The sequence below is a fragment of the Aulostomus chinensis genome, chromosome 24, assembly GCF_037954235.1.
Source record: "Aulostomus chinensis isolate RoL2024-O1b breed Wild chromosome 24, RoL_Achi_v1.0, whole genome shotgun sequence".
Classification (NCBI taxonomy): Eukaryota; Metazoa; Chordata; class Actinopteri; order Syngnathiformes; family Aulostomidae; genus Aulostomus; species Aulostomus chinensis.
The window spans coordinates 7,270,001-7,297,921 of record NC_141343.1 but is presented as its reverse complement, the minus strand read 5'-3'; the positions used below and the strand labels follow the sequence as shown (position 1 = coordinate 7,297,921).

The 27,921-nt window shown below is 43.7% G+C and overlaps 1 protein-coding gene and 2 long non-coding RNA genes across 5 annotated transcripts; 1 reads left to right on the top strand and 2 right to left on the bottom strand.

Annotated features, from left to right (window-relative positions):
- Positions 1-206: 206 nt before the first annotated feature.
- Positions 207-8,241, bottom strand: LOC147238588 (uncharacterized). Its single transcript, XR_015111832.1, has 3 exons — positions 8,056-8,241; positions 5,469-5,538; positions 207-758 (listed from the first exon to the last, which is right to left on the bottom strand). It is a non-coding gene; the product is annotated as an uncharacterized LOC147238588 (long non-coding RNA).
- Positions 2,555-15,972, top strand: LOC147238587 (uncharacterized). The gene is made up of 3 exons (XR_015111831.1): positions 2,555-2,706; positions 15,516-15,582; positions 15,725-15,972. It is a non-coding gene; the product is annotated as an uncharacterized LOC147238587 (long non-coding RNA).
- Positions 12,732-27,910, bottom strand: trmt44 (tRNA methyltransferase 44 homolog). Of its 3 annotated transcripts, none has more exons than XM_086197571.1 (11): positions 27,429-27,910; positions 27,240-27,357; positions 26,100-26,319; positions 25,950-26,018; positions 25,697-25,804; positions 22,983-23,054; positions 22,445-22,551; positions 21,968-22,151; positions 19,752-20,094; positions 13,428-13,544; positions 12,732-13,287 (listed from the first exon to the last, which is right to left on the bottom strand). In XM_086197571.1, the coding sequence occupies exons 1-11, from the start codon at positions 27,772-27,774 to the stop codon at positions 13,055-13,057; spliced, it is 1,917 nt and encodes a 638-aa protein (XP_086053697.1). In that variant the 5' UTR covers positions 27,775-27,910; the 3' UTR covers positions 12,732-13,054. The 3 variants fall into 3 exon arrangements, 2 of the variants coding, with proteins under 2 accessions (XP_086053697.1, XP_086053698.1); XR_015111830.1 differs by having other exon boundaries at positions 13,271-13,287; positions 19,715-20,094; XM_086197572.1 differs by lacking the exons at positions 12,732-13,287; positions 13,428-13,544 and having other exon boundaries at positions 19,913-20,094; positions 21,937-22,151.
- Positions 27,911-27,921: the final 11 nt, after the last annotated feature.

The window sequence follows — 27,921 nt, the reverse complement described above, 5'->3', positions numbered from 1 at the left end:
TTCCTGCAATATCACATTAATGAGATAGATTCTCTCACACGTGAGTGACAGCAACTTTCCCTCTGACCACCGAAATGTGTTCAGTTCATCCTCCAGTCCCAGCGGAGGTTTGTACCAAATTTGAGGAAAAATCCCTCAAGGAGTCACTGCAATATCCCATTAAGGAAAATGAGGTATCCTGAGATATCCTACAAATGTGAGGTGGCAATTATCTCGACCTTTGACCACCAAAATTTTCAGTTCATTCATGAATCCCAGTGGACATCTGAGCGGAAATTTGACAAAACTCCATCAAGGTGTTCCTGTAACATCACGCTGAGGAGAATGAGAAGATATCCTCCGTGTCTTAGGTGACAGTCTCCTTTGGCCAGTAAAGTTTTTCAGTTCATCCTTGCGTCCCAGTGGAGATCTGTGACAAATCTGAAGAAAGTATCTCAAGGGATTTCTGAGATATCATGTTAATGGGACAGATGGACGAACTGGAATTGTGACTATTCAGTTGCAGATTGTTTCAGACCAAATTGTAGAGTTGTAGATTGTAGTATACGTGAATTGTTGAAGAAACTGGAACATCCATCCATTTTCTACACCGCTTATCCCTTAAGGGATGGGGGGTGGAGCCTAACCCAGCTGGCATTGGGCAAGAGGCAGGGTTCACCTTGGAAGGGCCATCAGGAGCATTTAGGGGCTCAGCATCTTGCTCAAGGATACTTGGACATGGTCACCGGGGGAAGTGAGGATGGAACCACGCTGCGGAACTAGAATATTACAAGTCAAAATGTACTTACAGATATACAAGCTTTGACTGTGCAGAGTAAAGTTGCCAAAAATCAATGAGATCAGCCTAGCTAGTAAAGGCTATTTGCCTCATTATGTTATTTTCCGAGTCAGTTCCCAATCAGCTTCAAGACAAATTAACTTTGTTGCACATCATATATTTCACAGCTTGTGGAAACGAACAGAAGTATAAGGCTGCTTTTAGCATTTTTGCACTTTCTGCAGTGCCAGTGAATATATTATGCAATCTATAATTTCCCCAGCTGTCTCCTTGTGCTCCAGCCCTTTGCCATAGTAAATAGGCAACTCACAGTCGCATTCACACACCTCCCTGCCTAGGTTCTTCTCTTTCTGCTCACACAAATATAAAAGATCTGAGTATCCTCAAGTGGTTTGTCCTTCTTTTGCCTTTCCCAGTATTTCCACTCTTACTCATCTAATCTTTACCATGACCCCTACGGATATCCCTCCACAGGCATAGGCTGCATCCAAAAATGCCTGCCCCCACCATCCGTTGAGGTATTTTTCTAAGCTTAGATGTTCTTAAAGGTGTGGACTGCAGTGTAGTGACTCATGCAAAAGAAAAAAAAAAGTCATATGAGTCACCGAGGACTTCGCAGACATGTAGTCGCTACAACCTCCACTGTGGGACAGGACAGCCATCTTACACTTTCTGACACAGCAGATCCACATGGTCATTGGATATTTATAAGGCTTTAAAGGCTGCAGAGTGGTAGCTGAGATCAGAGTGGTGGGTGTGCAATGCAAATGGACAGTAGAGACATGAAGATAATAGATGTCAGCGCAAAGAACAAGTGTGCTTCTTCTCCCAAAAACTTCTAGGGAGCTACTTTCACAGCTCAGCTGCCAAAACTACAAAACTGTATTTGCACTAGGCAGTTCCCAAGTGTGTACCTGTGTGTGTGTGTGTGTGTGTGTGTGTGCGTATGTGTGTGCATGTGTGCTAAAACCTCTCTTTTTCCATGCCTAATGGCAGTGTGTCCATAAATAAGAATGTGTCTAGTCAACCAGAAGATGCCATCCAATAATTAAAGGCCTGCTGGGTGAAGCTGATCAAAAGATTAGCTCAACCCATCCCTGCCAATCAAACAAAGGGAGCTAGTAGACATAAAAATGTATGCTTTGTTTATTGCATATTAACGAAACCACCACAGGTTTTCTAAATATCTAAGAACTACATTCTGTTTAGATAGATGTTTACATAAAACCATCTGTTCACATTCCATGTGCGAAGCTAGCAGAGGTAGATACGTAGCAATTAGCTTGCTAACATGGCTAATTTGGTAACTCTATAAAATGACTGAAGTTAGCTTGACGAGACATAGGTTAGTAGTAGGAGTTTATCATCATGATCATTCCTCCAATTTATCTGAGTCAAGTCTTACTGAGAGTCTACAATCGTGAAATGCAGTCTCATCATACCAACATTCCTCCTTCCGAGACCGTGCTAATGGTGGCTAAGAGTCACAATGGAAGTGAAGCAAAGAACCACCGTGCTTGTATAAACCGTTTTGATCCCATTATCTTGCGATAGCAATTAAAATATCTTTAAATATTTAAACTTGAGAAAACAAAAGCATACAGAATTTTCTTCCCAGCAATTGCCTTTCTCAAAACCCCGCCCCCAAATGGTCATTGTCCAATCAGCAACATTCGAGCAACCGTTACGAGCAAAGAAAGTCCAACAAGCTGCGGACCTCCGACAAAATGGTAAAGCGATGTCCCTCTGGATAATGTGATGCCAACAGTAGGTACCCCAAGTGTTTGGCTGGGGGACTCATGTTCTTTCCCTTCCCAAAGCAAAAAACACAACAGGAGCGGCGCCTTCGATGGATTTAATAGCGTGGATGGCCCCACTCCCAGCCGAATGTCTCGAAAATGAACAAGCATGCATACGTCTGCTCCAAGGTAAGCCTAGGCTAATGCCATAGTGATAGCTAGCTAGCTAGCTAACGTCTAGCTAATGTCTTGTCTAGCTCTCGTGGCGGGAACATCTGCATAAGTGGATATCAAGTTATGGTTACTATTAGCTAATATTGCATATTACTAGGATATCACTGGCGGAACGTTAGAGGGCTAATTAACGTGATTTCACTTCAGACCGGTACACTTTAGCCTCGTCAGTTGTAGTGTTCCCTTCAGTGCATATTTTAATACTGGGAATATATCCCTCCACTGTTACCCCTTCTGCCTCGATCTGGAGGATACCGCGCAGGTACTGCTCCAAAAAGTGTCCCTAACACCGGTATACTTCTCCCAGAGATGACATATGTTGACACTCGTCTGTGTCAAGAAAGATGTCGGGCTAGCAACAGTAACTAAGGGGGGCGGGGCTTTTGCGTAAGCTCAATTAACACTCCAACTGAAAAGTTTGGGGTTATTTTTAAACAAAAAAATGTCCATTTTAAAAAGCATTTAAAAAAAATAGTTTTAACATCACTGCGCTGTTAGTGCTGTTATTAAAAAGTTCAAATTACACCAATACCTACCTGTTAATTTAGTATTCATGCAATGGAATAAATCAGTTTGAGACTAACAACAACAATAAAGAAAGAGCCTTCATTTGTTGCTTTGGTGTCAAAATGACTGATCAGATATGCAGAATAAGGCATCTTTTTTTCACATGAATACTACAACATTATCAGTGCATATCGGTCAAGTAAACCAGCTGTCATTGCTTCAAACACAGAAAGGTCAAACTGAGGTCCAGCACTTGGACTTTTTCATGGAGGTCTCATAATTAATTCAGGTACATTTCCCACAAATCACAATGATTGAAGTGACTTAGCGGCTGTGAGAGGCCAATTTATCAATGTGTTGACAATGTACCAGCTTCAGATTCTGCAGCCGGTCACGATAGGATTGATTCCGCCACACTGACACATGCCATTACTTTTTTAGTACAGCCCATTCAGTATTAACAAGTGTTACATAACCCTAATCTGAGAAGCAAAGTGAGGCTTTGAGAAACCTCCACACCAGCCAGCAATTTCTCGTTAATCTTTAATTAAGCATAAGGTGCATCGTTGATTCATCCATTCTCAACAAGTGCTATTTGCAGCCGCCGCCGCCGCCCACTCTTTCCCTCTCTGGGGAGGCAGAGGGAGTCTTTAAAAGCAAGACGCTACCAAACATTCCTGTCAAAGCGTGATTAGATTGAGGGAACCCTCTTTAGAGCGGATGCCTGTTTTGTTTGTGGACCTGCAGGCTTGTTAGGAGCCGTGCTGGATATCACGGTAAAGATTTGGAAAATCTCATTAGAGATGAACTGGACAGCTCAATCAAACCTACATGGATATGAAACAGAATGTAATTCTACACCGTTACCCATTTGGTCCCGTGAAGTGTTGCCATGGCCACTGCTCATATTGTGCAATAAAAACCCTGAACCCTGATCAATAGACTTTTTTTTTTTTTTAGTACATCTTAAAAATGTAGCTACCCTAAAGGCTTGGATGCAGCTAGAGTATAAGTTTACACATTCACTAAGGTAACCCTAAACAGGAAGTCAAGTACCAAATACCCTAAAGACAGAAAAATACTATTTTTCATTTGGATGGATATAGGTCATGGCAAGATTTACCAAAGCTAGCTTTATGTAGCGTTAGCTCAGGGGAAACGGCTAAATTGGCAAATGTAAAAACCAACTGGTTTAAAATACACTGAATTTTCTGCCTTGAAACATTATAAAAACAAAAATGTAAGAGTGGTTCTATTGCTATTTTTGACAAACTCTTGACAAACAAACTTGTTGACACAACACCCTTTTAGCTCGTATGTAAACGAACTAAATCAGCTTCCTCTTTGTCTACATTTATATTGGTTGTCTTATGTTATGATGTAAAAATAAGAGGGGTAGTAAAAGATTTTAATTGGTTTTGGGGTTTTTTTTTGAGTGCGTCTTGAATTTTGAATGGAAACAAGCTAGCTGCCTCCCCGAACATAGTTCATATGCTAAGCTAAGCTAATTTTCCTCCATTCGCTCATAAAATAACACACATTTCTCTGCAAGAATTCACATATTTCCTCAAGTTACGCTCTGATGTGTCTGTAGATGATGACGTCAATAACCCGTGGTGTATAGGGTGTATAAAATCTATAACAAATGTGAGCTCAAGTGGCTAACAAACAGCTCGCTAGCAGTCATGTTTTGACAGTGTTTCCTGTCCCTTAGGTGGCCACACGGATCTATAGAGGTGTTTACTTCTTTCTTATTGGCTGACTGACAGTGCTTACCTAAAACCAAAATCCATCACGCACACACAGGCAGTATTTGGAGAAGCTGATGGAAGGCAAACACAAGTCTTTTTGATTTATCATGCATTATGTAAAGACAGAGACAAACATATGGATTTCCCATGCTCTCCATGTGCAAGATAACACGAGGCGTTAAAAAGTTCGCTGTCCGTCATGCAGCTGCGTTCATGGTTTCGCCACAGACTTGTGGGTAATGTTAGTGAATCTGACAGAGTGGGTTAGGTGTCAAAGGACAGCAGTCCAATAGCCTCATCTGCTCTTATGCCATCTAGGTCACCTCAGCCTGTTGCCCATAGTAACGGCACCCTCTCCTCCGTCTGCCTCTATTATAGTAACCCCCTTTTTTCACTTCACATGCTCAACTGGCTCTTGTGTTCGTCACTTTAGCAAGTTTGTGAAGGTGTGTAGTTTACCTCGTGGGGATGGAAGCTCACAGCACTTCAACATTTCTCACATAATCATCAGCGGAAGGTGTGATAATCACTGGAAGCGAAAGAGGAGACATTCTCGGTTATGTTACATCACGCTTGCAGGAAATGAATACATGAGGTCTTTCTGTTTAGATGAAATGAGATCAATGACAAGAGATTAGCAAATGGGATCCGGGAAGGTCTTTTTTCTGTGAATCCACTTGCAGAACTGGCCAACATCAGTGGTTCAGATGTCAGGAAACTGATAGATTGATCCGTAAATGCAGTATTTTACAGAAAAATCACGATTCCTTTGGAAATCTAAAAACTTGTAATATTACCCGCCCCGAGGTGTTTTGGAAATTCTGTGTGTTTGGCTCCCATAACTGCCACTTCAACTCAAGAAATGCTTGTGAAACTCCACCACTGTTTTCACCGCGAACGAAGCTCGGGCACCACTTTACTGATTTATTTTTGGTTCACTGTTGCTAACTTTACACCGTATTGGATTATTGATTGCACTGACTTGCTGCTTTGCGTATGGAAGTTGTTTTTCTGTTGACTTGAGGAACCGATGCATTTTTTTTTATAGTGTGTTTATTTGGTATTTGACCTCTTGGGGTCATGGTACCGTGTTTTACTTATATTTATTGTCTTGTCGAGTTTTTTTTAGCTTCCTTTTATCAAAGAAGAGGAAAAAATATTCCTTTTTCCTGGTTTATTTTTTTTGGAACTATAATTGCATCTGCATGGGTTTTCTTTTTCAACCAAATTTCAATAGATGTTGGTCACAGAAATGCTTATTTAAATAAAGCCCACCTACCTACCACCATAATCGACAGTAAATCAGTGAAATTTGAACACTGTGATTAAATACTTATAAAATTACAAGAAGGGATGAGGGAGCGTAGTTCAGCTTTACTGATTACTGCTTAATTAATAAATGAGATGTTGATTAAAACTGCACAGCACATTCTCCCGAGCTGATGTCACGCAGCGTGTGGATTGGTATACATTATGTACCGGCATTTTATTCTCCAGTGTGACCATTTATAAATAAAATATTTCCTGTAAACTCCCAAAAAAAAAAGGAGAAAGGAGAAAGAGAAATTTTCCGTGTAAACAAAGATGCTTGAAAAGAGAAATATTGGCAGTGGAGGAAAGGAGGGATGTTTGGAAATTCAGAACCCATGAGATCACCATCTCATCAAATATTAATTCAGTGGATTATCTCCCAAATGGCAGCTTACATCTCAATGCTGTGGATCAATCTGTGAGTTAAACGTGTTGGTTTTGTCCCCGCCAGGAAGAAATCTCTCGTTTCTGGTTTGAAATATAATACCCATTCGATAAATAAACAAGTTTTACTTATGGATTTGAATCACGCTGGAGTGTAAATTGGGCGAGCGCCACAGCACAGCCCGTGTCGTGTCGGGTATTTCCAGCTCTGTGCGGGGAAGAGGCGCCATCCATGCTTGGCAGCCCTCCGCTGACGATGGCACCAAGCTAAACTTTTAGACTTTCAAATAAAGTATGTTGCTGAATAATAAAACGCCCACTAGAAAATCCCCACAGCACCCCCGCCCCCATATGTCTCATATATGACAGTGGGGGAGACGAGCACCCATATGTTGGTGTCGCCCACGATACTGAGTAGCGGAGGGGGGGGTCGAAGCTTGAAGAGTGTCGTCCACGGAGGCATTGAGCTCGTCAGCTTTGAGACACGTTTATTGATCGAGCGGCCGGATGAGAGAACCGCCATCGTTTTAGCAAAGTTCTGAGTCATGGACTTTTTTGTTATTGTACCTTCTTTCTTCTTAATTTTGCAACAATCATTCAACTGTTCACCTGTTTTGGCTGTTGTCCAGGCACTGTTTCTGTCTACATGTCCACTTGTGCACGTTGATGATATTATTTTACATTTTGTTGGTGTTAACTGGTTTGGTTTTTATATTTCCTAATGTTTATATTGTGTGTTTTTGTACACTTCCTTACATTAATACTGCATGTTCACTTGCTGCATTTGTTTACTTATTTATTGTGTTTTGATGTTCTATTTTTTGCTATCTCTTTCCTTTGAATCTCATCTTGTCATATCTTGTTAACTTTTAGTCTTGTTTTATTTAGTCTTGCCTTGTCTAAATTAGTCTAGTCTTACTCTTGTCTTGTCTTGCCTTATCTCATCTTATTTAATCTTGGTTTATCGAGTCTTATCTGAGCTCATCTTATCTTGTGATATTTAGTCTTATCTAGTCTTTTCTCAAATTATCTAGTCTTGTCTCATCTCACTTAATCTTGTCCTATCTAGTCTTTTATTAGCTTATCTAGTCTTGTCTTATTCAGTCTTAGCTTGTCCTATTTAGTCTCACCGTGTCTTATTTATCATTAGTTACGTTCCAAACAGTCGACTAATTCACTCGCTCACTACTCCCAGTGTAGTGTGGATGAAATAGTGAACTATGCAGGGAATGAAAGAAGAGGTTATGGATGCTATGCAGGAATTTTCTTGACATCATTCCCTCAATAGACGTGCCGGACATTCATGTGCTGCAAGCAAATTTTGTCAGTTTACAAATGGACAAAACCTCACCTTCTGAATGCTGATGCTTTACTGTTACTTTAAAAAACAATGTGCCTTCTTGTTCAGCCATCGATCCTTTCCTTCTTTTTCTTCTCCTCCTCCTCCTCTGCATATTCCACATTTCATTGTGGCACACAGGAGTAAATTGTAGGGTACATCTGCGTACACCCAAATTTGCCATGTAGTGCGGGTACATATTTTTTAGCGCCGTATATCGTGAACCAAATTAACCCCTACGCTACGGCTTGGCAGATGGAGATCGGTTTTGAACAGAGCTCATTGCCTGTTTAGGTAAGTACACAGAGGTGCCATGTGACTGGCTGCCATGTGATTGGCTGCCGTGTGATTGGCTGATTTGTATTAACGAGCAATTGAACAGGTGTACATAATAAAGTGGCCAGTGTACCCTGCTGGCAACCTGAAGAAAGACCTGTAAAAGCTTCTAACAACAAAGTTCTATCATTGCTATACCGCCCCCCCCCCCCCCCCCCAAAGAAAAAATCAATAAATTTAAAAAGTAGGATGAAAAGGTTCCTCTGGCCCGTAAGGTACAGTCAAGAACAGGTGAAGATGAAGAACCTTGCTGACATGAGCCGAGTCTCCAAGTGAGAGGGTTGCGTGACGGAACATCTCGTGTTCCTCCTTTATTTCAACACATTAGTACACATGACATCACTGCATCACATTGACTCACTGACATCTTAGGAATTTATCGTCTCTGTTCATCCAGAGTGAGTAAGCTGTCCGACAAGGCGACTCGGTCACGCGTTCAGTGTTTATGGGGCGTCGTTGAATACTAGTGGGAGGAGCCAGAAAGCCAACAGTAAAGAAGAGTGAAAAGAATGTGTGGTTCGGTTGCAGGGCGGCACGGTGGTGCAGTGGTCAGCACTGTGGCCTCACAGCAAGAAGGTTCCGGGTTCGAGTCCCGGCTCCAGCACAGGATCTTTCTGTGTGGAGTCTCCATGTTCTCCCTGTTCCTGTGTGGGTTCTCTCTGGTACTCCAGCTTCCTCCCACAGTCCAAAGACATCAAGAGGGGACGAGGTTAATCTAGACTCTACATTGACCATAGGTGTGACTGTGAGTGTGAATGGTTGTCTGTCTCTATGTGTTGGTCCTGCGATGGACTGGCGACCTGTCCAGGGTGAACCCCACCTCTTGACGGTGACGCTGGGATAGGCTCCACCCCCCCCCCCGCGACCCTTAACAGGAATAAGTGGAAGAAAATGGATGGTTTGGTTGCAAATTCAAGACAATTTCAGTAAAAAGAACCTTAATTTGTCGATTTAACAGCCGTAAATTAATTCATTTATGCATTTTTTTTTTCACGCAAGTTCGGTTGCGCTTCAGACAGAATCACACCACGGTATCCTAATGTCCCGGATTAAAACAACTACCTTTTATCTCGCCGTTCCAAACGTGCACGTATATAGATACATATAGTGACAAAAAAAAAAAAAAAATCATGTGATGAAACAACCACTATCTCCTGCAACCAGTGCAGAAAACGAGGCACTTCTGAGGCGGCAGCAACATTCAAACAAAAGGATTCACCGCAGTGACAGCTGTCAGCGTCTTGAGTCCTACACGGCTCGCTTTGCTGAGAGAGACTTCTGCACGTCCAAAATAATGTCTCAGAGACGCTGCATCACATCAAGCCCCATGGTGCCACAATGAATAAAGCATGAGGGGAACATGGGGAAAGTTGTTGGCCTAGTCGAGAGAGGCAGACACTTCTCCCTGACCTAGATTTGCAGGCACGGGGAGGAATTTTGTCTGTTATTGTGTTCTCGTTCCTTTATTTTGCTCTCAGCATCTCTAATTCTTCCTTCTGGGCTGCTGCTGGTGACTATTGTTGATATCTGACGCTGTAAGAGAAGAAACGGCGTCATGAATCATGACAACAAGGAGTAAGAGTTTATTCTCACCTCGTGATTTCATTTTTTTCGTGTTTTGCAGCTGGTATGTATAGTATGACTTCACTTTTGTTGGGTTGACCTTTTCATGAAAATGAAAACCCACTTATTTTGTTCTACCTTTCAAACCTGAGCCAACGACCGCACGCTTCTGCCTTCAAGATCAGCTTCCACACCCACTGAATTTTTGTTAATTTGTTAAAAATCCTTCAAGAACAGTAGGACAAAAGCCATCCCATATAACAGGTTCTCATAAGGGGCCTGATCTGGGCCTGATCTGGGCCACGTTTGACACCTCTGGCTCTGATGCGGGCCACATTCGGCCCAAACGTTAATATCTTATCTGGGAAGCCGAAGCCAAAGGTCTTTTTCTTCCCCCTCATGTTTTTTACCTGCTGCAGAAGCTTAGAAATAAAAGTTTTAACTGAATGTTAAATATTCTATCACGTTTACTAGAAATCAATCAGGTCTGAAGAAATATTTTTTGTTATTGTTGTTGTTTTTTTTTATAGGTTTTTCTAGATGTCAGTGGGGCTTTTTTCTGGGCATTTTTCTGTTTTGTTTTGTTTTTTGTTTTTCCAGGCCTTAATGCACCAAATTAAGTTAATATGTACAGTTTATTTACCTTTTTTTCGTACTTAAATCTGTGCAGGAGGGGACACGAGCAAAACAAGTACATAGTTGGGTTTCTTTTTGGGGGGATTTTGATTCATTATTTATGTATCATTGTCCTTATGTCCCTTTATGGGCTGTGTAAGAGTATTGCAATAAGGGAATTTTTGAATTAAAAATAATACTATAAATTTGGATAAGTGACATACACATTAAATAAACTTTAAATACATTTTTTGCAAAGAAAAACATAAAAGCAAAAAAAAAATTTGCAAGTCAAATGTCTTAATTTTGTTGATGTCATGAGGCGCGAGGTTTAAATGAAGTCTTTTTTTTCTTTTTTTTTTTGCTTTCTACGCTATTTACTGGCTACTCTTGGAAAAAAAGATCATCACAATAATGAACAACTTTTCAAACCACTGAGACATTTGTTGACCTTCATATTTCCAGAGCTGATTCCAACATCCCGGCTTACACCCACGTATTGCGCAATGAAAACCGATTTCTTGTTTGTTGCGTTTGGCAAGGTGATGCATTCTTGAGACGAGAGAGTAACAGACCTCTGACGATTCGCGGATAGAGATTAGGTGGGATGGAGGAGGGGTGGGTGGGTAGGGAGGTAATTTGCTTGCTCTGGAGCTCCTCGGCTGTCTCCATAGCAGCAGTGCGTGGCCCATCTAAACCGGGTGGTAATGATGGCTTATTGGATCGCGCTCAGAAAGGGCCAGGGCCAAAAGGTCGAAGCAAGAGTGAGCTCGAGTGCTTGCCCTCCCTCCTGGGATACGTCACACACACTCTTCAGAAGTTAAATGTAGGGCAGCGAGTTGATTGGTTGGGGTGATCTTTACGGACCCCGAAGCAGCAGTGAGAGTATTTTCATGAATTGATTTCTTCCTGGACGCATAATGACATGGGGGGGGGGGGGGGGGGGGGACAGAGATGATTTAAACAGGTCATTAAATCCCCACACATAGCTGTGCACATTATGAGTGCCTGTCAAAACACCACCACAATCACTTTTTCAGCTCCACCATGTTGTGTCCATCACAGCTTGAGACGTCGAAATAGCTTGTCAATTCTCCACCAGAGCTCAAGATTTTTCACATTTAGGCTTTTCCACGGCGCCGGCTTTCCCTCCCTGTGAGGAACCTGCGCTCAGATAGCAAATACAAGTCCGTCTCCATCAATATTCAATGACCCAGCCACTAAGCTCCAGGGGAAATGGGGGGAATCCAGGCTGCTAATATGTAACTAACCTTAGGATGTCCCTTTCACCAATATATGATTCTTCTTTTTCTTTGTTACGAAAAAAAAGGAAAAATGAGGAAAGAGTGCAACGAACAGAATACACAGCTGCTGCCTAAGACCCCACTCACAGTAGGAAGGTGGTGTAACAACTAGCAAAGTCGTAGAAGGTTGTAAAAGTTTCACCTGACAAAAGCACATTTTTTGAATAGTTTAAATGAAAAGTAGGGAGTACAAAAGTTTCAGAAGCAACATCCTTCTTTTGTCACAATGTCACTATATATATATATCTTTTCTGTTTAGTTTACCCGCAAAACTGTCAGCCTCTTGTTATTGGGAAGCAAAAGTGGCTAACTTAACAAGCTAGCTACTCGTGTATTAGCATGCTTCCATTTAGCATAGCTGTGGACTACATCAAGAACTACTTTTAAATGTCTGTACTTTCTTTTTTTTCCTGGTTAAAATGGGCTTAACTAACCAGACGACTGTTGAGAAAATGTTTAATTGTAATTTTGCAAAAGCTGCTTTGGTTGATTTGACATATTACTGTGCGCCACACAAGCTAACAGCCCCTGGGGGAGGTTCCACTCGTCGCCCTCTGCACTCCCTGGGTGGGCTCTACTGTCTTTGACATTTGAGCCACAGGGTGACAGCAAACTGTGTTCCAGAGGCACAACAGTGAGCACCGGTCCCGAGGGGACAGCACGTCCCTCACCCCTCAACTCCAGCCAACAAATAATTTATACTGCTAACATTTACTTTGTTTCGACGTCTGTGAACCTCAAAGTACCTGTCTGAGGTGAGTTACCTCAGTGTAAAAGCACTATAAGTGCACCCATCCTTAAAAGCTTTGGCTGCAGTAGATGAAAAATAAAAGACTTGATCATCTTAAAATAAATACAAAAGATAGGGCTTGAAATTTTATTTGCAGTGTACAACAACTGCCTGGGTTTGACAAAAGTCAGCTTCTTGAATAAATAAAGCTAAAGTATCCCTAGGAATTACATTTCCACAGGTATCATGCGCTGGCGGGGCTGCAGGAAGTATCAAATATTGACAGCTGCACATTTGAGCAGGAACACAAGGAATGTTATGGACTACATTTCCCAGAAATGGTGTAGCTTCTCATCAAAGCTTGTGTCTGTCTTGAGCAGGTTCATCCATCGAGCTGAAAAAAACACTTTCTAACTGAGGGATTGATTTAAAAATAAACGAATTCTGTATGTGAATAAAGTCATCAAATCTCATCAGTCTTTTTCTTCTTCAGGGGGTTCGACGAGGGCCGAAGCTCCTGTGGTCCATGAGCAAAGGCACACTGTTCTGCCTGCAGGGGGCAGCCTTGAGGGTGGTGGTCATAAAACCAGCAGGGACGAGTTTTTAGAGCCCCAGGGGCGACCGGCTTCCTCTTGGTTTCTGCCCTGGAGGACTTCCTGTCCCGCCAGTCTCTTATGTACACCATTCCTCCCTCCACTGAAAGACAACAAAGAGATACTTTTCAGAATTAAGTAGGTTAACTAACTTAGTCAGATTGAGTCCTACAGCTTTGGAAGTTATGTCAGGTTTTTTGGTGTTTTCTTTTTTTCCTGTAAAGATACACGTACACCTACTACCTCGAAATACTTGATGGTTGTTCTTAAGAAGAGTCTGCAGGCCTCCACACTCCTTCCTCAGTAGCTGCAGGGTTTCCTGTTCCAACAGAGCGGCGACCTCGCTAATTGATAAGCTGCCTAGAAACGAAAGGAGGAAAAGAACATGTGACAGTCACGAGTACAGATCACCTCATTGCTTCAGGCACCCGCAGAAGTCATTTGTATCTGCTGCCAGGATGTGACTGGATGATATTCAGGTTGTCAGATTCAGCATCATAACACATTAAATACCCCCCATGTCTTCATTGCATGGGCCGTTGTTGTGCAGTAGGTCATCATGCATAACCCTGACGCTTGAGCCTTACTCAAGTTCCAGTCAGGGGAAGAGGGTCAAGAGATATTGCCCATCATGGTGAGGGAGGCACTGATGCTGGTGGTCTTTGGTCAAAAAACAAAGGGAAAAAAGGCGCATCCAATACAATAGTCTACTGGCTTGCTACATTATGCTACTTAGGAGAGCGCTAACGCTACAGCTCGGCTAACAAGCTACTTCCCAGGTTGCTAAAGCATCTTTGAAATTTCTTGCCATCCTTCCTGACTCTGTCACGGTAGTACCTTGAAGAAATGTCCAAAAAAAAGGCCAATGCTCGACAAACCTTTACCGTTTTGCTGTTCCCGCTGAAAGCAGAAGCAGCCGGCTCTGTCGTTCTCTTCACGGTCATGCTTGCATTGGTAAACCACAGAGCGCTCCTACTGGTGAACGTCAAACAAAACGCTCCTGCGTGTTGCCAAACTTCTCAGGCTAGAACCTGAAAAGACTGGGACGCAAGACTTTCTGTCAAGGTGTTGAAGGGCATCCCATTTCTCTGTCTGGATTCTAAAATAAGCGCATTCATTGCATTACACGTTAATAATCAAGACACGACATATGAAATAAGACGGTCACGATTAAATCAAGTCCAAATCCTGCTGAATTCTCAAAGTCTGATTTGGCGTAGGACACTGGCCAAGACGGAAGGACCAGATTCGGGGTCACATCCTCAATAATAACAACCGGGACATTGTAGCAGGTGTTGCAGCGTTCATCTGTTGTGAAGTTAAAGCTGCTCCCAACACTTGTCAGAGTAACCAGCATGCATTTCACCTCTGCATCTCACACCTGAGTCACTGTCGTCACGTCTCTACGGGGATGTTAATTTTAGACACCAGTAAGCAGACGGGGAGGAAAAAGTTCCTACTACGAGTCCATCAAAAGAAATTGCAGGGAAAATAAATGTCATGCCCCTGACATGTTCACAGCAGACTTTCTAGTATTTCTACATTGCCCTTTTTTCCCAGAGAGGGGAATTCAATCAGGACTGACCTTTGGTTGTACAAATGACAATCGTCCTCTCTGTGGCTGACATATTGGAGAGGGGCCAAACTGCAGGACTTCTAAGGCCTGTTGAGCTGCTTCATAATATTTGACATACATCCGCAGACATTTTAACGCCACAGAAAGCCCTCCAGGTTTCTATTAAGATGCTAAAATATGACTGCATCTTCAGCTGCACTCCAGGGAATCCCCGTCTCTGTACAAACAAGTGATTTGTGACTCAAGGTCAGCTCGTCACGGTACCAGTAATTTTTTTTTTCTAAGACCTTCACAGCTCGTACCAGAGCTAAACGCATCCCAAGCTAAAACTTGTGTCGCTGCCACTGAAATTCATGGAGAACATATTGTCCACCTCCTAAATTTAGATGGTCAGATTGCTGAGTTAATCTCTGAAAAATGCAACACACTCCCACACTTGCAGACAACACCAAACGCAGAAGAGCTGCCGAGTGTGAAACTGGGCAGACTGTCATGCTTAAGCCCAGACGCCAGGGAGCTCCAGGCCTTAATATAATATCAATAGAGTGCTTGGAGCTGCCCTTTACTGCCTGCTATGTTAAATGGGATTAATGGAAGAAGCAGGGTATTGACAGAGCTGATTGTACTTGGACTAAAACCAGGTGTCGAATAGTTTTAATGGCTCAGCTTGACGTGCGTGTGAACTTGCTTAAGGTTGAATGTCTAAAAGACGGCCGGTCATTGATTGCTTGTTGTGGCGGATTGTTTTGTTGCAGAGTGGAGAAAAATTGGTTCTGAAATTGCTGGGTGGCGAACAAACAAATCTGCAAGGATCATTTACAGGTATTAAGACACACAGCTGCATTACAGGGTTATCGGTGGTTCTGTTGTTTACCAGCGGGAGGTCAGATTGGCTCCTGTGATGATTAAAGAGTTAAAGAAAGCAGAAAACTATAAAACCTGCACTGCGGTTTTGTGCCCCCAGATGACGGCCCGTCACCGTGACTGTAACCTTGAATTGCCCAGTTCATCCTCAAGTCCAAGCGGACCTTTGTGCCAAGTTTGAAGACATTTCATCGAGGCTTTCCTGAGCTATCACGTTTGCGAGAGCGGAGGGAGACCTCAACCATCGAGACCACCCAAGAGCCTTGAGTTCGTCCTCGAGTCCAGGAGGACGTTTGCGCCAAATTCGTGGAAATTCCCTCAAGGTTTTCTTGAGATATGTGAAGGATAACGGGGACCTAAACCTCTATCAGCAGATTATGCATATGAGTACAGAACCTGTAGGTGAGGTCATTTCCACTCAAGTAACTTTGACCAATCATGTTTGAGTGCGCCTCGGTTGCGGTCCAAAGACGTAATGCATTAAGGTTAAAAAAAATAAAAATAAAAAAAAATTGTTGTCGGACAGTTCAACAAATCTGTAGTTGTGGTTTTATCCCGTTAACTGAGAGTAAACCCACAACTTTTACGAAACAATCCACTCATATTCATCGTCTTTCCACTCCATGCAAAAGTCTCGAGTTGCTGTGTAGCAGAAGGAACAAGGAAGTTTTGGACCGGATACCCGCTGGGTACCCCTGAACTCTGAAGTCCTGACCATTGTTTGACGCCAAGTCGTCAGGCAGATCTGACCCGTTGGGAGATTGCAGTGACCTTGACCTCTGACCTTGACAATGTTCTCAGTTCATTTTTTGAGACCAAGTGAACGTTTGATGGCGAGGAGTTCCAGGAAGGAAAAAAAAAAAATCACATGATCAACAATACAAAAGGGATTCCAAAGAACCTGAGCAAAAACTAATGTATCCGGGCCAAGTCTGTCATTGGCGTGGAGGCGTAAAAGCATACATCTGCTCCACAAAATTAGTCTTTTTATTCTGGAGTTTTGTTTTGTTTTTGCTTTTTACCTTTTCAGGCTTCTAAAAGATAACAAAATGAAACGAATGTGAGTGTTGTGCTTTTTCGCAAACAATAATAATAATAATAATAATAAAAACAAAAACAAAAACTGGAAATCAGAGCAGCATCCCACCATCGTGTCATAAGTGTTTGATTATTCGACGGCTCATTTGTAAGATCTACAACTCTCCGCGATAGTAAGGCGAACGTCTTTGGTTTTTGGTCGGTTGGTTGGACACGAACAAGGAATTTGAAAATGTCAGGAATTGTGATGCACCTCACCTTGTCCCTGACATTTTATCGGCTAAACCAGAGGTCAGCAACCCTTTCCAAATCAAGATCATCTATGACGTCAACAGGGGAAGTCTGGCTTTAACTGCTCTAATACATTGAGACATATTACACCACCTCTCCTTCTTCTCCACATTTAAGCAGGAAGCGTGTAATCTGTAAGTATAAAATGCAGGCAGCTGATCAAAGCCAAACTCCATGAAGAAAACAAGCGTTTTAAACGTTTTAAACGCTTGTTGACTTGCCATTTGGAAGCAGCAGTGATTCAGACACAGTTCCAGATGTGTCCAGATATGGATGTGGTTTCGTTTCCAGACGGAACTTCCGCTGGTACAGGGAACCAATTTGTTTTTTTGTTTTTTTTACAGTTGCTGCTCTCTTCTCCAAAAATATCTATTTGGAATGTCTCAAAGATCACCAGATTAGTGACCACTGGACTAAATAATTGGTTAAAACTAAAATAAAGAAACGTGTTTGCGGGGTTACTTTCTGAACACACGGTGTAATTAAAATGTACAATTGCCGGTTTGTACAGGTAAGAAAAGTTCAAATGGGTAGGCGATGCAGACATGGACGAGGAGGATGATGATTGTGGGGTTCACAACTTACTATTGGACCTAAACTGTCTAAAAGTGTGATGGAGCACCCACACGTTAATAACATACTGTACCCACTCTGGTCCGTTTCTATGGCACAGGCATACCAATGTAGCATGAGAGCTAGGAGGAATTAGCCAGGAATTTATGTAATCAGGGCTCCAGCGAACTCTTTGACGATATGTTCAAAAAGATAAGAGATTCAACACCAAAGCCCTTTATCTAACTCCAAGGCCTCCTGGATCTGTTCAATATAGGCTGTCTCGCCCTGATTTGAGCCTTTGTTCTTACACAGCAGATAACTGCTCGGAATGCCTCCGTACAGATGCATACTCATGCATAAATCATAGACCGTGGTGCATTATTCATCCCGTCATCTCTATACAGACTTACAGTCTCCCTTTATTGCTGCCCCGTCATATTTTCTACCTCTAATTTCACTGCTGACATCCTGACAGAGAATTTTCAGTTTTAATCATGGTAGCCCTCATCTCCTTATCTCATTCATATTGTGTGTGTGTGTGTGTGTGTGTGTGTGTGTGTGCACGCGTGCAGCAGCAGGGGCGAGGAGGCGACGGCAAAGGTGACACGTGGGTGGCGCTGCAGTGAAACCGTGTTGAGGAACTCTCTGTACCATATAGTTCAAAGTGGCATCCCTCTGTCATGACAGCGCCAGGGGACAGGGTGATGACGAGAGGAGAGAGGCGGGAGGTGGCATACGATGACGAAGGGGCGACTCAAATGGAGTCTTCAGGACTATAAACAGCTGCCGACGTATACATCGTGCACAGGCCTCAAAGCATTTTGTAATATAGTTTGATGTTCTGACAAGAAATGCCAGTACTGCTTCATCAGTGTCTAGGTTACATTTCCTCTACCCTACACACTCACAGAGTAGACACACGATACCACGAAGGCCCAAGACATCAAAGGTTTAGCATAGCTTCGCACAAAGAGCACAGCAGTGGAACGAGCTAGCCTAGATTTGTTTTTTGTTTTTTAATTTCACCAAAAATAATGCTGTGCACGTTAATTTTCCTGGCATTTGTTTAATACACTTCGTCTTCCTCTAGGTAAACTAAGCAAAAGCTAGCTATCGTAAAGCTAACTCATCGATATTAGCTAGGTATTGGCACTCAATGTGGCAACTTTTCCTCCAAGAGCTAAAGCTGACTTTTTCCATTACTATATTGTCAATGTATACGTTAAGATAATGAGAAGTGACAACAACAGAGCTAAAAAAATCTAACTACATTAAATAGGAAGGCTAGCAGCACAGTGGAGAGCCAGACTCCCTGCTTCCAGACTTTTAGACTAAGCTAAGCTAGGCTAACTGGCTGTAGTCTTGTGTGAAAACTGATATGAGATAAGTATCAAGGCTCAATATGGCAAACTATTTGCCAAGAACCAAATTTGACCTTTTTATATAAATTTATTATCCATCCATCGTCATCTTCCGCTTATTCCTATTATTAAGGGTCGCGGGGGGGCTGGAGCCGATCCCAGCGTCAACGGGCGAGAGGCGGGGTTCACCCTGGACAGGTCGCCAGTCCATCGCAGGGCCAACACATAGAGACAGAAAACCATTCACTCTCACAGTCACACCTACGGTCAATTTAGAGTATCAATCAGCCTCGTCCCCTCTTGATGTCTTTGGACTGTGGGAGGAAGCTGGAGTACCAGAGAGAACCCACACAGGAACAGGGAGAACATGGAGACTCACACAGGAAGATCCTGTGCTGGAGCCGGGACTTGAACCCGGAACCTTCTTGCTGTGAGGCCACAGTGCTGACCACTGCACCACCGTGCTGCCCCTAAAGTTATCATCAATTTATGAATTATAAATATAAAACAGGGATGACTAAAGACCTAAAAATCCAACTGGGGTTAATATGAGGGCTAGCAGCACATCAATGGAATGGAAAGCTAACTAGCAAGATAGCCTTTGCTTTCTTGTGCTATGGTAAAAGAAGATATCTGTTTCCCTTCCCGTAAAATAAAAAAAAAAATCTTAATTTTGATGAACTGGTATTTTAGTGAATCTGTTAAATAGCTGCTCTTAAAGTATGTAAGTAAACTGATTCATAAGAGAGCGACAGACAATAAACTGTAAAACACCGAAGTTAAACCTGCACGTGCTCACTTGCTTTAAAAACGACTGGTTCTCCATCAAGATGAAAGAAACCTACCCTGCGTTTCATGGATGAGTGTTAATTTCTTCTTTACCTCCTTGGTTCCAGTCGCTGGAGGCCCCCCCGCTGTCGTCCACAGTCATTCCCAGAAGGACGTTAGCAACCTGCCGGACGATACCGTCGACAAAGTCCCGGGGGAGAGCGGCGCAGTTTCGAACCACTTCAACCTTTTCTCGAGGCTGGAACCCAGCTCCCCAACTGCTCTCTGGGTTTGTGACCGTATTCCCATGGCAACAATCACTATCAGTTCTAATATCTGACCCTTGAACTTTGACCCAAGATGCGGTTTGGCGGCTCTGGATGTAATGAGCTCTTCTGCGCTCGGCTTGAGCCTCATCAGAAGCCTCGTAGCTTCGCGACTTTCCTACCAGACACACCTGCGAAGGGAAGAACTGAATGTCAAGTATCTCCCTGATGGGGGCCAAACTGTAAAACCACCGACCACAAAAAAACCACGATACCAATGTCATACCTGTCACTTTAGATCTGATGGTTCTTTTTAAATAAACTCTTGCCAAGCGTGGAGACAAAATGAAGAACCATTCATCTTACCGCAGCTTTTGTATTGAACTGAAACTGAGTGATGACAAATCCCCTCTTCACTAAATACCCGCTAAATACTTGCTTCCTCTTTTTACGTGTAATGAAGCCATTAGTGGCTATAAGCTATGAAACAAGTGTCCCTTCGAGGGAAATGAAGAGGTGATTTAGCTCAGTCAATCGAGACTAAACGAGGCTCAGGTGGAGAAACGGCAGAGCGCAGCTGTGCTTCTATGAAGAACCAGAATCATTTTTATGATCATATTTCTGATTCTATATACACCAGCAGTGATTGGATATCTGTTTTTTTCCCCACCAAGGATGATGTAAAAAAAAAAAAAAAAAAAAAAATCCGTTCACAGGATTAAGTCGATCCAGACCAAGCTTGTATTGGTTCTAGCCCAGCCCACCCTGAACTTCCCATCATGTTTAATGAAACTCTGCAGGTAGAATCTGCCTTTCAACTGGGAGTGTGATGATTTGGTGTTAGAACCAGGTTGTTGCCTCTGCTGCCACAGTAGTCGTATGTCAAATAATCGACTGCTACAACAATCCAAGCACATTTCACCGCCGAGTAAAACAAAAAGTGCGGCGCTTCCCTCCTTTCAAAGTCCAACCATGTTCTTGAAATCAGAAAATCACCCTAAATACTTGTGCAAACTGTTGCTCTGGATTGAAACTTTTGCACTAACTTGCACTCCAGACTTTAGTGTGAACATCTGAATGGTACTGCAAATCAAAATGCTCCTGTACTTCAAAAGGGGATTTTGAAAAAAAAAAAAAGAAAAAAGGAAGGGACATGGAATGAAAGTGAGTATCGTGGAAAAGAAATGTTAGTAGCCTGGCAAGAAAAAGTACGACGCGTGGCGAAAAACGGCAGGAGAGTGGCAAAAAAAAAAGAAAAAAAGTTAGTAGCACAGCAAAAAAAAGTAGCTAGGCAAAAAAAGAAAGGAAAATGATAAAAAGCAAGTAACATGGTAAAAATATAAAGCAGCATGGAAAATAAAATAGCATGGCAAAAAGTGAGTAGCGGGGCAAGAGAGTGAGTAGAATTGCTAAAAAAGGAAGTAGAATGGCCCCCAAAAAATGAAGCAGAATGGCAATAATGTTGTTAGCATGGCAGAGAAAAGTGAGTAGCAAAAAAACAGTAAGTATGATGGATTAAAAGCAGGCTGTATGGCTTGGGGGAACCGAGAGAGAAACACACACGGCAACCCATCGTCTCAGTAGATACTCGAGGTGGCAGGGCTGAACATGAGGAAGTGGGATGGAGCCCCTGTTGCTAGTTTGGTGTTTGTACTCTTTTTTTTTTAAATGTGAAGAGTGCAAGAGCATCCACGTATGCTACGTCTAATAAGGATACAACAGAGAGATCATGGGATTTTAAAGGTGTTCCAAGCTGCAGAGCACAAAGCTCCGCCCTCTGGAGCTCCAGAGCTGGTAAACTGGCTACAGTGAGGAAACCGGAATGTCTTTGCCTTTAAAAATGAGTTTTGGCAGTTGAGTTGACTACTTTTTCAGTTAATCAAATGCACTGTGGTGGAATTATTATATTCAAATCCCTTTGCATTTAAGAATCTTAAGTTGCGTGTTAAAGTTCGCTGGCTTTGTGAGCTTGCGTGTGTCTTTATTATCATTTTAAGGATAAAAATTACAGGAGAAGAAGAGTTCATCGTCACCTCTAGAGGGGAGGAGGAGAAGTGCCTTTACCCGCTTGGTGGACGGTATCCTCAGACAGTCCTCCTCGGTGTTGAAGCCGCTGACCCGGCTGACCTCAGCGATGAAGTCGATGTATTCCTTATACTGAGACAGTTTACACTGACGTCTCTGGTATTTTCCGTAGAAGTCAAAGAAACAGCAGGGGAGGACAAAGTAGCGGCAGGAGTGAGACGACCTGCGGGGAGAAGTCGACATCATGGTGACGCGGTGAGCCTGCCGCCCTGTGTTTGTTCGTTTGTCCAAACAGGAACAAACAATCCGTTAGAAGAGATAAATAATCTGAGGGGGTGACATCAGAGAGCGGCTCAACATCACCATCAGGTGGTGGCTTTAGGAAACACAGCGCGCGCACACAGACACACGCACACACAGACACACACACCCTCTCCAGGTTGATAATGTTATTTCAAATTGGAGAGATCAGCTGGCACTTGTGCTGCTCGCTGAGATTGTGAGCTGATGACTCGCCTGGCTGCTATGACGGGGATCCACGGTGTGAGCTCGTCCGAGTGGTTCCCAATCAGCCAGTCGGTGGCGGGGAATAAGAAGCCCTCGCTGGGAGTAATTGCCTTTTCCTGAAATAGCAAAGACCCAAAAAGCACAAGAGCTCTTAGAGGGAAGACGATGCGCATCTCCCATGATTTGATTCTCAATCACTTATTAGAGACTGTCTGGGGAAACTTGATAGATTTCAGAACTTTACAGAACATATTCATGGACTTGTTTTGTTTTTATGCTCATTGATATTTCGAGCCGCAGGCCCGTCACCAACTTCAGAAGTGATCGGAGGCATTAGAGGGCTTCCACGTAACGGTGTGGGACCGCGGCCCTGACAGCCGGGTCAGCAGCATCCAAAATCAGTCAATAACAGATATAAACCAGGTGCAGGGTTCTTGTAAGAGGCTTTTTATTTTTTTATGTGCTTTTATCAGTTCAGGGGCTTTGATCTGGACTCCCAGTTCCATTTGTGAACGGCAGTGAGCTTAACTGGCATCTACGCTCTCACCTCCAGCTGAGTCTGGGGGCCGTACATGTCCCAGATCTTCCTCTTCCGAACGTCGATGCCCTTTCCCGGGTGCTGCAACACAAACCGGCATGACGGTCAGCGACTTATCGTGCTCATTCACACCGCCGCAGCGTCTAATCCTAATTTCATCTGACTCTGTTTTTGATTGGTGAGAGAGGCTGCTGTAGACTTAACACGCCGGAAAGACACGAGTCCTCTCAACTGCTTCAAACCGCCTCCTTGTCATTGATTAAGCCGCCAGGGTGGATTTGTTTAATTGAAAGCTTTCAGAGTCCTGAGGGAGAAGCGTGGCTCTTTAGCTTCTCAAATTGATTCACCTGATCGCAGCTAATGTTTGCTGCGTGGTGGAAAAGCGTGAAAACAGCTGCCTGCTGTGAGTGGAGATTAATCTCAGTGGCGAGAGTGAACCCAGGATGCAGGAAGTTCTACACAATCAGCCGAAAGAGCCTAAAATGTTTCGACTGACATCCCACAGGAATTCATTTAAATTCCCTTAAGCCAAATAATCCCTGGCTGCCCCCTACAGGTGAGCCGTGGTATGGGTCGTAAATCCCGCCCCCTCGTTGACATAACCTTTTGTAAAATGTGAGTATTTGCTGTGATCATCACAGCCAGACAAGCTGATAGATACCCCTCTCTCATTTGTGCTGCTTTAGAGACCTGCTGGCGGCTAGTTAGCTTAGCACAGTGAATGGGAGTAAATGGGAAGTGTTAGCGTAGCTCAATCAAAAGTCGTCAGATACAGCGCTCCCTAAAACATTCTTTGTTAATTACAAAATAACAATTTCAAATTCGAAGCTATTTTCATTTTAGAATCCGACACGTTGCCGGAACTACTTTCCTGACTGGGTGCCTTGAATTGTTACAGAATAAAATGTTTATTGATGACTAAAAGAGCAACTGCTGCTACTAATTTATGGCCCGATCTGTTAGAAGCAATGATGAGGATTACTTCTGGACCAGGGGCCTCACTAATAAAACCTGGCGTAGGATCCATACTAAAAGTTCTCGTGCGGCAAAAAGCTGAAACGTGCCTACGCAAAAAAAAAAAAATCGGATTTATAAAAACGTGAGTACACACACTTGCACGCACTTTCCCTTTATAAATCACAGTCCAGCCGGAAAGTTGCGCAGCAGGATTTGATTCATGTCCCTCCCTCTCCACAGCCACAATTCACCATGAATGGTCATGCAAATTACCTCATGAACGTGTTTTGTATATAAATAAGCGTGAAGGATCCACGGCATTTCACGCTCAATCATGGCATCAACAAAAAGAAAGAGGAACTTTTCAGAGATCGGGATGGAGGTGCTTGTTGATGAGGTGGTGGCGAGACGGGAAACGTTATTCGGCGGCCATTCGAGTGGAATTTCCAACAAACGAAAAGCCACTGAATGGCACGCGTGGAAATAAAAAAGAAGTGGTCCGATCTGAAGGTGGAGGCAAAGAAAAAAGTGGCTTTGCACCGCCGGAGCCGTTTTCCACCGCCGCTGATGTGGTGAAAGTTCGTAGATCAACATTGTAAAAACACACAAAAAAGGATTGAGTCACATTTATCTGATAATTGCATGCGGAATTTGTTCTCTTGCACATGTAGTCCCCATTTGTAAACTAGGCTATAAAAAAACCTGAATCTGCTAAATGGAAATATTCAAGGTGAAAACTATTGGTTACATTTCAAATTAAATGTTGTGACTGTAAATCCTGAATCTAGCTACATCGAAAAGTTAAATCTACCGGCACCCCATAGCTGCCACGTGGTTTAATGAATGAAACGTGTAGCACTTCTTAATCATAAAGCACAAAATGTAGTATTTTTACACATATTTATATGCGCTCTTTCCATTAACCAGTTGTTCTCACCTTGTCACAGCCGTCTCCAAAATGTGCGTAGGAAAGGTCTGTAGTTTGCCTAAAGTTGCGCACATTCCTACGCTAGTCTTTTTTTTTTTTTATAAATCCCAACTCTTGCGTAAGAAGTTGCGTACGCACTTCCGAGCCCGGTTTTGTGCGTAAGCAAGCTTTATAAATGAGGCCCCAGGACCCTAAACCTGGTATGCTAACACTTCCCATCCATTTTCATTCATTGTGCTAAGCTAAAAAAAAAAAAAAAAAAAAAAAAAATGTCAGCCAGAGAGAAGGATTTCCATCTTTCATTAAAATATGCAGATCAAATAAAGATTTTTTTTCTCCTTTAATTATTTCGGGCAGTTCTCGTCGCCTGAGAGTTCATTTTGGCGACAGGTTTTGTTTTGTTTCGTTAGAGAGTGTCACAAAAAAGGGGGCGTATCTTTGTGATTGACAGCTGCTCTGAGGAAAATGTTCCTGAGACAATTACGGACTTTTGTTGATATTTAAAGATTTCCATAAAAGGCAAAACTAATTAAAAATTAGATTCTGATTTAAGGAGTTACTTTTTTTCATGATAAAAAAAGTCAACTCAGTTTTAAAAATAGATTTATTAAGGGGTTTTTCCCCTTCAGAGTGTATTTGGGGTTAATTTTTTTCATTTGTTTTCCAGTTCTTTTTTTTTGTTGTTGCATTTTTTTTCCAAACTACTTGTTATTAATAGATTCCATGACTGAGACCACCTGTCTGTGTCAGAAGCGCCACCTTGTGTTGGGTTTGTGCGGCTTTCATCTTCCACAAGTTCAATTTCAACCAGAAAGTAACGAGATTACATCCAACGTACCCCTTCACTGGTCAGGATGTGAACCAGGAGGCCGTTCCCGCAGCCCAGATCCACGAAGGACTGTCTGGCGGTCAGGTCTTTCTCTGCTCGCTCCTCTGACCACAGCACCTGAACGCCACCGTGGTGAAATGAGAGCTTTCAATCACTCTAGCAGACGTGATTCACAGTATTAGGGTTGGTTTTTTGCTTGACCAACACGATGCAGAAGAACGATTTCACCTGCACATGCAGGCACATTTAGGAGTTCACCCACCAGGAGGTACGTGGCGATGGCGACGTCCTCGTAAACAAATTTCTCCGGATCCGTCACCTCAGGCCAAACCTGGAGAGAACGTGGCAGGAATCATCAACACCCCCAACGGGAAGAACAGAGCCGATGACTTCAAGGGTCCCGTCTCCTCACCTTGACCATGGCCTTGTACTTCTGCTTCAGCTGCTGGTACACCACGCTGTACTTCTCCAGCGGCAGCAGAGACAAGGTGCTGCTGAACTCACTGCTCTTACGCTCGGTGGCCCAGCGCACCAGTTTAGGGAGCAGATCAGAGGTCAGCCAGGAGAGCTTGGGGTAGACCACGCCGTCAGAGAACCAGGCGTCCGGAGTCAGGAGGTGCAGCTCCATCAGCCTGCAGACGTAAACGCGCAGCTGGAGGAACTACAGAGCATCAAACCTCCACCCAGTCGTGAATCAGCTAGCAGATCGATCATTTCCAGATGTGGTCCATGTACTCTACCACACGAGGGCCACGCAAGTCACATCGGACACGGTCTTTAAAGTCGTGTCCAACGTGGCCCGAGGATTTCATTTTCCATTTCTGGCCCTAAATAGCCCAGGACTTTAATATCCAGATGTGGGTCACATACCTCATACAGGCCAAATACATGAAGCCCTAGTTGGTCCTAGTCCAGATGTTGGCGACGCCCGTCATGCTCAAGTTGGCCGAGTCGTTGATTTCCATGGCAACATGCATCATGCAAAAAGTGGACCAGGTCCTCTATTTCCAGATGTGGGCAACATCCATCACACCCTAGGTGACTGGAGTCGTCCCTTTCCAGATGTGGGCAACATGCATCAAACCCTAGGTTGCCCGGGTCATCTATTTCCTGATGTGGGCCACCTACATCATGCCCTAAGTTTCTCAAGTTGTGTATTTCCAGATGTGGTGTCACACACTAACCAACCCAAGTCTTTTATTTCCAGATGTGGCCCACATAAATAACACCCTAATTGACCCAATTCTTGTAATTCCAGGTGTGCATGTAGATGTTGCACCCCAAGTGGCCCGAGTCAATTTTTCCCCCCATAGTCTCTGAGTCCCTTATTTCCAGATGTGGGGCCCTGGTGTGACACCCTAAGTGGCCCAACTCTTGTCTTAACAAATGCGGGTCACGTGTGTCACGCGCTAAGCGGAACCCTCGGCCTCCTACCAGATGTGTGTCACATTCGTCAAGCCTTGTGCGCGACACCCTAAGTAGCCCAAGTCTTCTAAATCCAGATGTGCTCCACACATTAACACCCACACATCCACATCTGGTGTTCACTCACCATTCCTCCCCATCCTGAAGCAACAGCTGAACCTGGTAAACGTTCCCCCTCTTCAGAGACACGCGTCCTCCGGCGTCCTCCTCAAACGGGAGAAAACTCACCCGGAGTCTGTCCGGGTCTGGAGGGGGACAAAGACGTCAGCAGCAGCACAGCTGGAGGGCCAGGGTCCACCTGTCGATCACCCCCTACCTTTCAACACCACCTCTTTATGTGCGCTCGTCCCATAGCTGTTGACCTTAGGGATGAAGGTCCTGACGCTGGAGGAGAAGGCCGCTTGGGGTCCGTGTGTGGGCTCAGCTGAAGCTCCGCGGGTCAGGAAGGACACGACCTCAGGAGGGAGTTCAGCAGCAGCGCCTCCCCCGAAGAGGAAGCTCAGAGCCCCGCCGCTCACCTCTCGACTCTCGGTCTCTTTGACTCCACACAGACGCTTGTTGACGACGTGAGGTTTCTTGGTCCACACGTCCACGGCCGACCAGAAACCCCCGGGAAGATTCCCACATTCTCCCGGGCACTTGAGCTCCAGCACTTTGGGCATCTCACGGCTTCACCCGCACGAGTACGAGACATGTGTTTACGATCCGTTAACGCACATCACGTTAATGTGATTTTAGCTCTCTTATCGTTTATAATCGCGGAAGGGAAAGCAGCGTCGTGCTGTCGCAGCATGATGACGTCACACAAG

Coding starts and splice junctions, on each gene's coding strand:
- trmt44 (XM_086197571.1), bottom strand. CDS start 27,774: ATGCCCAAAGTGCTGGAGCTCAAGTGCCCGGGAGAATGTGGGAATCTT. Junction 20,095..21,967: donor GGATACCGTCCACCAAGCGG/GTAAAGGCACTT, acceptor TTCCCTTCGCAG/GTGTGTCTGGTAGGAAAGTC. Junction 13,545..19,751: donor CAGCGACTGGAACCAAGGAG/GTAAAGAAGAAA, acceptor TTTCGTTTCTAG/GCAGCTTATCAATTAGCGAG.